This window comes from Molothrus ater, chromosome 2 (genome assembly GCF_012460135.2).
Source record: "Molothrus ater isolate BHLD 08-10-18 breed brown headed cowbird chromosome 2, BPBGC_Mater_1.1, whole genome shotgun sequence".
Classification (NCBI taxonomy): domain Eukaryota; kingdom Metazoa; phylum Chordata; class Aves; order Passeriformes; family Icteridae; genus Molothrus; species Molothrus ater.
Window position 1 is genome coordinate 86400101 of NC_050479.2, and position 14210 is coordinate 86414310.

The 14210-nt window shown below is 48.5% G+C and overlaps 2 protein-coding genes across 2 annotated transcripts in view; both read right to left on the bottom strand.

Annotated features, from left to right (window-relative positions):
* MYO7A (myosin VIIA) overlaps positions 1–3304 on the bottom strand; it is a 99383-nt gene extending 96079 nt beyond the window's left edge. Inside the window, exon 1 of the mRNA XM_036389421.1 lies at positions 3240–3304. The gene's annotated coding sequence lies outside the window, so the exon portion shown is untranslated. The remainder of the gene's footprint in view (positions 1–3239) is intronic.
* Positions 3305–6867: 3563 nt separating this feature from the next.
* CAPN5 (calpain 5) overlaps positions 6868–14210 on the bottom strand; it is a 52455-nt gene continuing 45112 nt past the window's right edge. The window contains exons 10-13 of the mRNA XM_036391982.1: positions 13800–13996; positions 13234–13355; positions 10483–10619; positions 6868–10162 (exon numbers count right to left, since the gene is read on the bottom strand). Of these exons, the coding sequence (XP_036247875.1) occupies positions 9980–10162; positions 10483–10619; positions 13234–13355; positions 13800–13996 (639 nt within the window). The 3' untranslated portion in view covers positions 6868–9979. The remainder of the gene's footprint in view (positions 10163–10482; positions 10620–13233; positions 13356–13799; positions 13997–14210) is intronic.

The window sequence follows — 14210 nt, forward strand, 5'->3', positions numbered from 1 at the left end:
AGGAGCTCAAGGATTTTCTGTGACTGCTCTGAGGCTGACAGTGGGACCAAGCACTCAGTTTTTAGATTCCAGCTGGACTGAGGTAGAAGCTGCTACCTAGCTGCTCAGGCTGGGCAGGTCTGGGGTAGGGGGGGACTCATCTAACAATGCCAAGATATGAAGGGGTCCCCAGAGACTCATGGCTATGGATTTCTACCTTTTCTATTTTCATTTGGTACTCAGTCTACTTCAAGTGCCTGCTTTTCATTGGATTTTCACATTTTGCACTCCCATTGTGCAGTTGGGCACAACTGCACTCTGCTCTCTACAAGTGTCTGACTATGAGAGCTTTTTATTGGATACTAGGACAAATTTCTTTGCAGAAAGGGTGGCCAAGCACTGGAATAGGCTGCTCAGGGAAGTAGTGGAGTCATCATCCCTAGAGGTATTTAAAAGACGTGTTGATATGGCACTTGGGGACACAGTTTAGTGGTGGACTTGGCAGTGCTGGGTTGAGAGTTGGACTTTATGATCTTAGAGGGCTTTTCCAACCATTGTGCTTCTACAGGTCAGAGCAGGGGCTCTGTGTACAGCTCCAGGCACAGGAGGGATTGGGAGGGTTTTTCTGGGGTTGGTACAGCATAACCATGGACACTGCTGGGGCAGGGCTGTCCTGATATGCTTTCTGGCTCTACCAAGCACATGACTGGGGGACCAAAAAGTCACAAACACAGAGGTTTATCCCATACCAGTTTTCCTCTAGGACATTGCCTAGCAGAGAGGAGGGTTTCACAGTACAAAGCTCTCACAGTCTTACGTGCTGTCTCTGCATCCTGCCAAACCTTTGGTACAGTGACACTTGTCCCGCCCTGCTTTGAGAGAAAAAAACACTGGCTCTGCTCCAAGAGGACAACAACCCCCCTGGTTTTCCTCTCACCCTCAAAAGGGACTTGCAGAACCACTATGACTGTGATTGGAGCCAGCTTGGTCTTGATGCGGACAACCAGAAATGTGCCCAGCACTGAGGGCCTGCAGCCACCTATCCTGTCAGTCCCTTTCTGCCAGGCTTGGAAGCTGCCCTCTGCAGCTCCAGGAAAGGCTTTGAAAAAAAAACTATTAGCTGACAATGCCTTCATTAATCACAGCATAATCCTTTCCATAGCAACCCAAGGATTGCGAAGTCACAAGTTAGCAAGTGTGAGACAGAAAGGCTGCACAGCAGCACTTGGCCCAGGGAAACTCCATAGCTAGCGAGAGGGATCGGCTGCTCTGGGGAGGGGAAATGAGTTAGAAATAATATTGTCTTGAAAAGAGGGTCATCCCTAGCCAGGATTCGGATCCCATAAATGCCACTGTCCATGGGGAGATCCTGTAGCTCCATGAAGTTACTCCAGTCTCACCCCCAAAAGCCCAAGAAGAGACTTTGGCCCTACATCTTAGTTTGACAGAAGATCAACAGCTTTCAAACAGGTCGGGGAGAGAAGAAGGACAGTTTGTGGCCATCACCACAAAATTAAACACAATTTAGATACATATATTTGGGAATTTGTAAGGCTCAGAGATTTCAAAGCCACAGGTGAAAACAATTTCGATCATCAATGAAAAGGAGAGAAATGCTGTCCTGGACTTTTTTTTCCTTTTTCTTTTTTTTTTTCCCCTTTTTTGTCCCTCTTTGGTTTTCCTTGGTACAGTTTAGGCACAGGGTAGGAAGGAGATTTCACAGGGTCTCACAGGGATGCAGGTTTTGACTGAAGCTTTGGCAAAGCCCGGTCAAAGCTGCAAATCCATTCATACCTTCACTCTACCAGTGCTGGGAGCTTGCAGTCCCTCACCTCATGGGAAGAGTAAGACCCACAGCATCATACAGTGGAGGATGGTGAGGAGTCAGCTTGCAACCACCATGTCCTTGCCATCTTTATGTAATGCATAGGTTAACCCCACAGGGTTGGTTCTTGGACATCCTTTTGCCCAGACTATGGAGAGAATAACTCACACCAACACAACAGCCTAGGGCTGTGAGAAAACCATCTCTAGGTTCTGCCACCTCCTTCTGCAGGGGAGACTTAACAGCAAGGGACAACCAGGCAATCTTAGACCCACTGGTGTGCTGCCTTTCAAACTCCCCCTCCATTTTGCCTACATGGCAGGTCCTCTACCATACATCCAGTCTTCCCAGAGACACAGAGATATACCAGTTCCACTGTTCCACTTTCTTTAGGATAATGTAATTGTAAATACCCTAGGAAATCCTGGATTTTTCTTTGGTATTGTGCTCAGCTGGTCCAACAAAGCCCATGTACAAAACAGGCTAACCTATATTTAAATAGGAGAATTAATGCTAGAATGAGTAACCAGGGTCCTCCCTCTACGACGCAAGCTTACATCCGTACATTATTAACAAATCACCAATATACGACAAATCAAAATTAAATATCTTGTTAACCCAAACCAGGCAGCAAAATGCAAACTGCTTTGTGGGAATTGCCTATCCCATATCAAGCCTCAGTCCCTTCCCAGGGAGACTCCTAATAATTTAAATAGCCTGGAAGGTCCTGGGTGCTGCTTACCAGCACAGATGTGACCCAGGAGACACCCCCAAAACCAGCCTGGACACAAGCTGTGCTGTGCTGCAGCCAGGGGAACTTGTGCTGCTCCCTGAAGAGCAGCACCTGCCTGAGCACAGGTTGTGCTTTATCCACCTAAATGATGTGTCTGGAGCTGCGTGAAAGCAGGCAGGGGGTGAAATAGACTGGGAGGACACCCAGGGTCTCGTAGCACTGCCAGTGGATCCATATAGCAGGGACATCCCCCAAAGCCCCTCCCCACGTTTAAGCACATCCAGAGGTGTGCCTGGATGTGACAGGGCTGTGGAGCAAAGGGGTGGAGGGCTGCATGCACAGCACACGAGGGCAATGCCCTCCACCCTTCACTCCAGCTCCTGCTAGGTGACCCCAGCCAAATTAAGCAGCAGCTAGAAATTACCGAGCCGCTAATCCATGCTGCAGGAGCCGCGCTGGCCCGGGGGTGCTGGGCACTGCTGGCAGGTCTGCGTCGTGTCTCTCCCCCTCCCATCGCGCCCAGCCTCTTGCCCAGGTTCGATCCGGCTCGCTGCCCGCAGCCCCGCCGGGGGCACCCCACCCACAGCGCCCATGGCACCCACGGCACCGCGCCCCCCGCATCCCACAGCACCCGCATGGCTGCACCCCGCCCGCCCGGAGCATCCCCGGCTCCCCGGGGCCGCCGGCCCCGCTCCGCCTTACCTCAGCGGGGCATGGCCGGGCACGGCGGCGGGGACGGGCGCTGCTGCCCGGCGCGGAGCCGCGCTGCCGCCAGCACCGAGCGAGGGCAGCGCCTGCCCGGGCTGAGCCTCTTAGCGGGGGAGGAGCCGGGCTACAGCCAGCCCCTGGTGTGCTGTGGGTGTGGTGTGGGGTGTGTGTGTGCGGGCGAGCGTGGTACCTCCATCCCGGGAACCGCAAGCGCCGCGCTCCCGCAACATCCACACTCTCCAAAGATGCGTCCTCCTGCAGCCCTGGAGTCTGCCCCGGTGTATGGTATCATAAAATCGTAGAATGGCATGGGCTGGAAGGGACCTGAAAGATCACCACGGTTCAACCCCCCTGTCATGGGCAGGGACACCTTCCACTAGACCAGGTTGCTCTGAGCCCCGTCCAGCCTGGCCTTGAACACTGCCAGGAATGGGGCAGCCAGAGCTTCTCTGGGCAAACGACCTGTTCCAGTGTCTCACCATGCTCAAAGTAAAAAAATTTAGTCCTAGTATCTAATCTAAATATCCTTTCTTTAAGTTTAAAACCATACCCCTTTTCCTATCACTATCTGCTCATGTAAAATGTTTCTTGGCACCCATGCTATGAGTTTAGCTGCAGTTTCAAGTCCTCGTTGTGCAGAGTCCTGATGGATCCCTAGGAAAAAGTGTGGCTGGAAAGGTCCTCCTGCCCTGTGCAAAGAGGTCTCTGGGCTGTGCAGGGACAGTACTGAGGTCCTGTGAGGTGAGGCCAGGAGCTGACAGGCATCCTTGTTTGAATGCACCAGCCTTGTGCCCTCGCAAATGTGAAAACTGGGACAGGAAAACACTTGAGGATCAGGAAACTCAGAGCTGAGGTTTTGCCTAGAAGCTTAACTCTGACCTGGTGACTCCCTGCCCAAATCTGGACTAGTGTCTTTTTTCCTTCCTGCTAAGAAAGGTGGAGTTGGATTTTAGTTGTGCTATGAAACACCACTGAAGTTTCTTAGGTATAAAGCTTGTCATTTTAGCTAGTGGAAGGTGCAAAATATACCTTTATATTAGCAGCATTATCATAAAAATTGTTTCTAAGCTCCACTTTGGAATGAGGATGCTGGAAATCCTCCTGGGGACCCAACTGAATGTGTTTTTTTGGTGATACTGCAGAAATAAGGAGCAATAAAAGGGAGTCTCCTTGCTTCAAAGTTAACCAGGACCTCTGCTCAAAATGCAGAAGTCACAGCACAGTCACATGGTTCCTTCCCCAGCCCTTAGAAATGCCCTGCTGATGCCCAGCCCTCAGCTGACTTTAAGCTAAGGACAGATGATTTGTGACCACCTGGGGCCATGCCCATGTCACTCAAGCCCTCCTCACTGTGTCAGTACAGCTGGTGTGGGTGTGAGGGCAGGCTCTGGCTGTGTCTGGGCTTTGCTCTGGACCACATCTGATGCGCTTGGAATCGCTTGGGCAGCCTTGCCTTGTGCCCAACAGGACCCACATTTGTGTGGAAAGGCAGTGAGGGAGGCTCTGCCAGGAACACAGGGCTGGACTTGCTTCCTGACTGCACCACTGGGCTTGGAGGTGGGATTTGGAGAGTGCAGGGAGCCTTTGGACAACTGCACAGAACAGACTCCAGTGGCTGATCCCTGGCTATTAACCTGGGCTATTGGCCAAGGATGTGGCAGCACCTGAGCACAGGCAATGAACACATCCCATTGCTGAAGGCCCTTCCATCTCTGCAGCCCTTCCTGCTGGAAATCCCTCATCCTTTTGAGTGGCAGGAGGCTCATATGGCAGGGAATGCATACAGGTTTAAGGTGGGAAGATCCCGGCTACAGGGGATCCAGGTACAAGAAGAAATTCTTCAGCACCAACTTTCAAGCAGAGGATGGATGTCTGTTCCTCCATGAAGATGCTCTTTCAGGTCAAAGGAAAAACCCTAAACTTCCAATTTATCATAGAATCATAGAACCATAGAATCACAGAATCACAGAATGATTTAGGTTGGAAAGGACCTTAAAGATCATGTAGTTCCAGCCCCCTGCCATGGGCAGGGACACCTTCCACTAGACCAGGCTGATCAGAGCCCAATCCAACCTTTCCTTGAATACTTCCAGCATTGCATCACATTCACAGCTTCTCTGGGCAATCTGTGCCAGTGCCTCACCAAGCTTACAGTAAAGAATTTCTTCCAGACATCTGATCTAACCTCACTCTCTTTCACTTTAAAGCCATTCCCCATTTGTTCTGTCAAAACATGCCCTTACAAAAAGCCCTTTAAAAAGTCCCCTATGAAAACTAATGTGGGACTATATGAAACTAATGTTGTGAGCAGAAATCCCTGGCAAATGACCATGCTGGAGGGATGAGGAGATGCTGCAGGATCCTTGGTGAGCCTGGGGTGGATTGTGCTTGGAGCTGTGCACTACTCTATTACTTGCTGCTCATTTCCAAACATGCACAGTCTCTGCACATCTCCCCACTGACATGCTGGGGTCCCACAGTAATTCCAGAAGCCCTATCTCCATGCTGGTGTGCACCATCAGCAGACACAGGCAGGGCTGCAAAGCAACCTACACTTTTAATCCCACTGGCCCAGTACCAACAAAATTGAGGTGTGGATGTTGGTGGGAAAGCACAACCTCCATGCCTACATGATGGTCTGTGGCTTACCCAGGTTTGCACAGACTTTTTTTAGAATGTGCACAAAGCTAGACTCAGTAAAGCCACGTGGTTGACACCAGAGTTCCTGAGCTATGTCCAGCATCAAGCATCACAGCCCCATAGGTGCCCAGCCAGGTCTACTGCCCAGGACATCCTCCAGGAGAGTATCAGGAGGTCTGGGGGACTGAGGTGTTTGTCAGGCATTCCCCCCAAGAAAGGTCCTTGCAGGATGTTTCAGTGGTGGAGGCAGAGGTCTAGGATGCTCATTCCCTATGCATTATTTGGTGACACATTTTGTCCAAAGGATGATCCCAGAAGCTGAAGAGTCTGGGAAGACTCCTGCAGGCCACAACAAAAGGGCTGTTTCCAGATGTCTGCTCCAGGCTCTAAAGGGTGGGCTGCAGAGGCACACAGCTCCTTCATGCTGCAAAGACTTTGAGCACAGGCAGCTGGTGGAGGGAAGCTGAGATGGAAGCAAAATCCCTAAAGCTTTGGGTCTGTGTGGTACAACAGCAAGACTGGAGATTCCCATGGGCAGGGCCAGGCTTTTCAAATGCTCCCCATGTGCATTGTGCAGGTTTGTTTTCTGAGGGAAAGCCATCCAAAATCCACTTCCTCCTTCTACTTTGCCCATAAACTCTCTCCCCCCATTTTTATTTTTTCAGCAATCTACAGAGCTTTTCTCCAAGTCAGGTGAGACTCAAAAAACCAAGTTCCCTGCACTGTGGTGAGTCTGGGGCATAGGATACAAAGGTTTATAGTCAGAGGAGGTTACCCATTCCTACCATGGATTTTCTCAGCAAATGTGAGTGTAACCTTGTGTGAAAGACTCATGCAGATCACCTTGCCTCGGTCTCAAAGTCTACAGAGAAAATAATCTGAATGGAGTTTGGTGAATCGAGCAAATTCAAAAGGCTCTGCAGAGCCACCTTGTGCCCATCAAAAGCATTCTGGAAGAACACAGCAGTTCAAAAGCAAGGAGTCTGAATAAAATATACACAATTTATTTATTTATAGGAGGTTTACAGCTGTACAATGTTGGCTTTCTGTTTGGACCACTCTCTGAGCTTGTGCAGCACGATACATCAGTGCCTTTGGAGATGAAGACAAGTCACAGCCTGTTTTAACAGGCAGATATCAAAAAGAAATGGATCCCACAGAGTGTAATGCCAGGCTGCTTGCGACCATTGAAATGATTAACAAAAGAAATGTGAAATCAATCACACATGTGTCCTACCCCATTCATGAGGGACTGGAAAGTGCTTTTCAGACCTGCCCTCCTCTCAGAAAAAAAACAACCCAAAACCCCCTGAATATTTCTGTTTACTTCATTCAAAGATAAAAGGCATCAATGATAGGAATGGCATTTCAGTATTTCCCCTCCCTCATCTGCCCTACAAATAAGAGAAAAAGAAGAGTAAGAAAGGTAATTTTTGTTCTTCCATTGGAAATGTAGGGGAAGAAGGGTTCTGCTCTAACTTTTCCAAAACTTTTTTTTTTCTTAAAAAAAAAAGACAAATATTACTGATATTAAGACAATTTGGTCCTGATACAGAGTGATTTTTAAAGAAGCTATTAAAAAGCTGCCTTTCCTTTCTTTATGGCTTGATTCTCTATAGGGAGGAAGAAGGTTGCCCATGGGTACCAGGGCACCACAACACCATGGTGAGCTTTGGCACTGCTCCTTGGGGATCTCAGTGCCATTTGGCACATGGCAGGGCACTCCTGGACAAATGGCTCTCCTTTGCTAAAGCTTTCCATAGCCTGATTTCCTGAGAAAACACGGCTAATGCAGGCAGGCTGGACACCTCCATCTGCTGATGATGGTGCAAAGCTCCTGTCATGTTCCTGCAATGCCAAATAGCTCATCCCCCTGCCAGGTGAGGTATCTGTGGGCATCCCTCTCACATATCACTCTGAACATAAGCCTGTGAGATCTTCTCGTAAGACCCAAATCATACCTTCTAGTCCCACAATCCTGCTTCCATTTTTTTCAGTGATAAGTCTCATAAACAAAACCAAGATAAAATCAAAATATCTCTGAATTGGTCTTCCTAAATTCAAGGATCTTCTGTGACTGTGGATCAAAAAGTTACTTTACCTAACTAGGAGCACTTAAGTTAATTCTGCAAGACACTGAACCAAACTTGGTCCCAGTGGTGGCACCTGGACTTGGAGAGTGCTCAGTGCAAGTCAGGAGTAATTGAGATCTGGAAAGAGCATCATGGGCACCACTGCTTGCCTTTAAGTCCTGAAAAACAAGACCTAAGAACATAAGCAAATTTGGTAAAAAGGCAAACTCTTAACTGCAGGACTGTGAAGATGAGGCAAAGGGAAAAACAGCCCACAAAAATCAATGCAGTTGCACCATCTACTTCTGGTTGCACCAAGAACTGAGCTAGCAGGTACTTTGGAGAACACTTCATCGTGTTTCAGACTTAGCAGACCTTTAGGGACTTAAAAAAAACCCCAAACAGACTTGCAGGACAAACATGAGTATTTAGTAGGACAACCTATAGGAAAAGAAGGCTTTCCTGTTCACTTTTGTTGCAGGAAAAGGACTCTGCCCAGGTCAAAATTTAGGAAGACTAGAAGATTTTATCATATGTATTAATTTCCACTTGCATGCAGGTGACTGCAAAATATTTGCTTAGAAAATCTGACTGAAAAATCCCTTAACTTGCACCAATTTAAAGGCACATGAATAAAACCCCCAAACAGCAGGGAAAAAAAAAAGGTTTGAAACTTGTCCTAGTCAGCTGCTGAAAGGTCAGACAACGGGTTGTTGTTTGGTTTATCTGGGATGGTTTATAAGAAGCCAGATTCTGCCACCCAGTGGAACAAGGAAGGTTAACCCAGTTTTCATGGAAATCAGGAGCAGACTGTAGCCCCAGACACATCCCCGAGGATGCATTTGGGCTGTGCTCCTGAGACTGGCTCTAGGACTGTGCAACTCATCCTCCACAACAGGAGACTGGAAATTAAAGGTGAGAGATGGACACTGGTATGGATTAAATATTCCCAGCATTTTCAGGCTGCACTGGGAGCAGTGCTCCTCTAGTACAAGCTAAAATCCCACTATTTTTAAAAAGAATTTGAGAAAGCGAGGCACTGAGAAATGATGCACTGTAGGCAGCAGTACAGATGGAGCTCATGGAGCGAAGCTCCCCATCCCTTGAACTTGACACTTTGGCCTTCAGAGGAATGAATCTTCTCTTGCCTAAACACTGAACTGCCCCAGCAGACAACCCACCCCAGCTCCTGGGCTGAGCTCTTGGAATGGGGACGGCATGGAGACACGGAGACAGCAGGCACCATGGGAGTTCAGGAGGCACCCACAGGAGCTGGGTCCAGACTGATTCAGAAACCTGACCCAGAGAACAGTTATCCCATCACAGCTGTTGACATCTTTCTATACTTCAGAGTTGCGTGGGGCTGAACAAGACTTGGGTGGAGACAGCTTGTCCCCAAAATGATGGAGCCTTTGGTCTTGCTGCCCCTGTGGATTTGGGCTGCCTTGGTGCGTTTTCCTTGCAGCTGCAGTACGCAAACCTGTACACAAAAATCACCCAACAGGCTCCGATCTGTTTGTCCACTTCTCCTTTGCTGTGGTGCCTCCACAGATAAGTGATTACATGGCAATTTCAGGGGAGACAGCTCCATGCACACTACTCCTAACCCAAGCAGACACACTGAAGATGCACTGAAGCAGCTGGTGGGACCGTGGTGGCCACAGGTGTGCATGGTGGCACGTGTGTGTGTGCCAGCCTGTGTAAACAAACAGCCCCAGGGCATGATGCTCTGGCTGTCAGGACACACAGCGTGCTCACAGCGATCCCACAGCGCACGTGGCAGCCTGGGGGGCTGCAGAGGACGCCAGCAGAAGGATCATTGAGGTTCCCCAAAAAAAAGGCACCATTTTTTTAACATTGAAAACACAAGATTGGCTCCTTGGAGTGGAATGCATGCATGGTTCATATACACTTTGCAGATGGTAGGTAGGCTCTGTGTGTCTCTCTCTCTATATATATGTATATGTACGTGTGCATGTTTATATTCACATATGTGGCACCAGAAAAGTCACCCTTAAATACTCAGACATTAGTGAGGATGTTACTGCTGAGCAGCATCACAGCAATGGTTCCAGGGAGATCGTTTGACCTCCTGTTCCCCCTGTCCTGGAGGTGCAGCGTGTGCACCGACTGCCGGTCACTGGGATCCCCCGTGAGCACCACTTGGCCCAAGAACTCGTCACTTATCAAGTTGTGGTTCCAGATCTGTGGAAACAAAACAGGGATGAGGGCAGCTCCTTCAGGGATGCAGCCAACCTTCATGAACTGGAGAGAAGGGGTTACTGGGGACATGCCCTGAGCTGAAGCCAGGGAGGTGGTGAGGTGTGGGGGTGTCACTCTGGTAGTGAGAGGGGTGAAGGACATGCCTTTCCCAGATGCCATCGTGGTGGTGAGAGGTTGAGCTGCATTAACTAATGATGCTCAGCCTGGGGAACAGATCTGCTATGGACAGTGTGAGGAGAGGCCAGGGGGTCCAAGTGAGAGAAGGTCTCCATCCCTGAGCCCACTGCTTGCCTGCCAGGTACCTGAACAATGATGGGTTGTCCTGGCTTCTTGCGGTAGAAGAGCCCTTTCACGTCAAACTCTGGTGATACCGTGTTCTTCTTCACTGGAGAACGAACCTTCTGCCCTTCACACTTGATGATCACATAAGGATCAGCTCCTGAGGAGAGAAAAGAGATTTTTTTTCTTTGTTGTAGCTTCTGTAATTCCATAGAGTCCTTTTGCAGGGCTGTCATGCAGTACTTTGCCTCCATATCCTACCAGAGGAGATGGATATCTGCCAAAGGGTTTGTAACACCCCAGATGAAGTCCATGGAGCTCAGCTGTTTGACTCAATTCAATTCTATTAGGTGACATTGTTTCTAGGCAGCAGGTGCTGATGGACTGCTATGAAGCTGGGGAAGGGTCTGGATGGAGCACAAGTCTGATGAGGAGCAGCTGAAGGAGTTGGGGGGGGCTCAGCCTGGAGAAAAGGAGGCTTGGGGGGACCTTATCACTGTCTACAACTGCCTGAATGGAGAATGTAAGGAGGTGAGGGTTGGTATCTTCTCCCAGGAAACAAGCAACAGGACGAGAAGAAAGGGCCTCAAATTGTACCATGGGAAGTTTAGACTGGATATTAGGAAAGCCTAATTCATCAAAAGGGTTATCAAGCACTGGAACACACTGCCCAGAGCAGTGGTAGAGTCACCATCCCTGGAGGAAGTTAAAAGATGTGTAGACGTGGCACTCGGGAACATGATTTAGTGATGGACTTGCAGGGCTGAGTTAAAGTTGGACTCGATAATCTTAGAAGGCTTTTCCAACTGAAACAATTCTATGATTCTATGAAAGGGCTGCCTCTCTTGTCTCCATATTCTACAGGAACACTCCTTCATCACCCCAAACTCTTCTGACCACTGCAGTAAATGTTCCATGGAGGACATCATCCTACTCAAACCTCCTTTCAGCATTTGCTCTCCTAGAGGCAGGCAGAAATAAAACCATGGAGAAGAGAAAGAGGCTGACACAAGGAAATACCAGATGGAGGATGAAGTTGGAGGACCAAGTTCATACTACCAGCCCACAGCTGGAGGGGACCTGAGCTTCCAGGAGAAGGGAAGAGTCTCTCATTAGTGAATACTTTCACCTTGCCAAACAAGTGCTTATTTTGGGAATTTCAGTAGAGAGAGAGAGAGAGCTATTGCTATGGAAATCTAACTGCCAGAATGCATTTTCTTACCATGAACTTTAGTGGCTATAATGGAAACACAGACCAGTTAGATGAGCTTTCTTGTCCAGGGGAAATGTGGAAATGAGGAGGAACAGACAAGCCCCTTCTGAGGGCCAGGGATTTTGATTGTCAGACCACCTCTTTGCTAACTTTCTTTTTGCAAGGACCTGGCTCCCCTGGTGAGACACAGCTGCTGGATTTCACAGCTGTTTTTCCAAATTATCTTGTCTTTTGGGATGTCCCATTAAATACTCAGATTCCATCAGCCAGGGCCAAATTCCTCTCTGTAAATCACTATTTCCAAAGTAGTGCATAAGGCCTGGCCTGGGATGTGTGAGAGATGCAACTGCACTGGAAAACACCAAACACACTGTTGGTGGTGGGAGCTGAACAGCTGGAAAACAGCTGGAAAAAAGCAAATCACAAGGGGTTTTTGTGGAAAAGATGTTTCATGACTCCAGAATCCACAAGAAGGAAAGATAAACCTCCTTGTTTCTGTGAACACTTCAGAGACCCTTGGCTACAGATTTCCCTGCATTGCTACAGATGCACTGACCTGCTGTGAATAACACAAGAAAAGAACACCTGCCTAGGGTTAAATTCCATCCCCAAACACCAGAGAGGGTTTAAGAACTCCCTTTGTGGCATGTGATAAATAAGCACACTTGACTAGTCCTTGCTTAGAAAAGATCCTACTCATTACTTTCAGGGATATAGTGATAGGCAGCCCTGACAATAATTATTGGGTGAAAAGAAAAAGTATAATTTTAATTGGGTTTTATTAGATTTTTTAAATTTTTATATTTTAAATTCAGATTGAAAGTGTTTGGCTAAATCTTGCCACAATTACCACATATCCTTGACTCAGGAAATGGGGGAGAAAGGCTAGGATCTGGTCTATTTCCATGGTGGAAAGGTATTTGCTTCTCTAATGGTATCCTCTAGAGCTTTTATCCCCTAGCAATCTCCTAGTACAAGCCATCACTACCACTGGGTTTCCTGGTCCAGAGGCAGACAGAGCATGGGGCTCTTGAGATGAGCCTCTGTGTGGCTGCAGGACATGAAGAGGTATGGTCTTGCTGCTGTCTTCCATGCAGGAAAACTGATGGATGTCAGAATTGATCTAGATCCACACCATCCCAAAGTGAGCTAAATTTGGCATACCCTCTGCTGATAAGACATTTATCCAGCCCCCAGTGATGAATACCACACATCAGGCTCGTTCTCTGTCCTTCTTACTAAGAAGCTTTTAAATACAATCCTGACTTTTACAGCTGCTCATACATGGGAGGGAAGCTTGGGTTGTTACAGGACGTCTGCTAAGGGCTTTGGGGAAGTTTTGGGAGAGTCCCGGGTAACAGCCTAAATACAACAGCTCCCAGATCATGTCCACTGCAAGAAGTGAGTTTAGCCCTCCATGGACTTTCTCCTCCTCTGGTGTATGAATCAAGCATTTTCACAGAAAAAAAAATCTGAGGATATAAATTACAGCAATGTCCCACTTCATAAACCACTTCCCAACGCCTCTGGGGCCAGACAACATGCAGGGAAAGACCAGTACCTCCTTGGGAATCCTGATTCTTGAGCCCAGCTGCAGCAAGGACATGGATCTGGGATACTACTTGTGGGTAGCCACACATCCCACTCCAGCAGGTGTGTGGTGGCTCATCCAGTGTCAGCTCTCTGCAAGGAAAAACACGTGGCCTTTGAGAGGTGCCCAGTCTTATCCCAAAGAATTTGCTCTGGCACGATGAAGGACTGTACAGGCCATTCATTTAAGTGTTGGAGTCAATGATCTTTGGCTGATCCTTGTGGGTCTCTTCCAACTCAGAATATTCTGTGATTTTGTGACCATGCAGTATGCACTGTCAGACTCTGTTCCCCACTCCAGTCTCCTGAGCCTGGGTTAGGAATGGTCTCTCATACCATGCTTAGAGGCAGAGTGGGAACTTCTCTGCATGTCTGTGGAGATACCTGCAAAGATGTCCTGTCTCTTGACCACCTTTAACAGAAAGCCAAAGAGCAGCTGCAGGCAAGGCTATGACCATTCAGGAAAAAACACAAATCAAAAGCACAGGACTGTCTCCAAAGAGCCAATTCCTCCCCATCTCTGCTTGTGCTCCTTACCGGCAATCTGAAGGCACGTCTGTGAAAATCCTGAGAAGGAACTCGCCTTCGTGACCGGGGTCAAAAGTGGTGGGGATGATGACGTAGCGGCCTTCCTTCAGGTCTGTCCTCAGGAAGACGCTGCGGGAGTTGATGTAGATGGAGCTGGCCACCTTCTGCTGCAGCGTGTGCATCCGGTAGTTCCTATTCAGCTCCACCTGGGCAGAGACCACAGCGGATTGTCACGGGCTGAAAAGGTACTGGTATCCACCATGGGGGGGAAAAAATTGCAAGGACTGAGTCCACAGGGCCAGGAGACCTGGAGATAGGAGAACCAGGAAAAAGGGTCCCAACTGTGCTGGGTGGAAAACAAGTGTGGATGTGGCTTTCCCAATTCTTTTGACTCAGAGACTCATCTCTTGCATCCCAGCT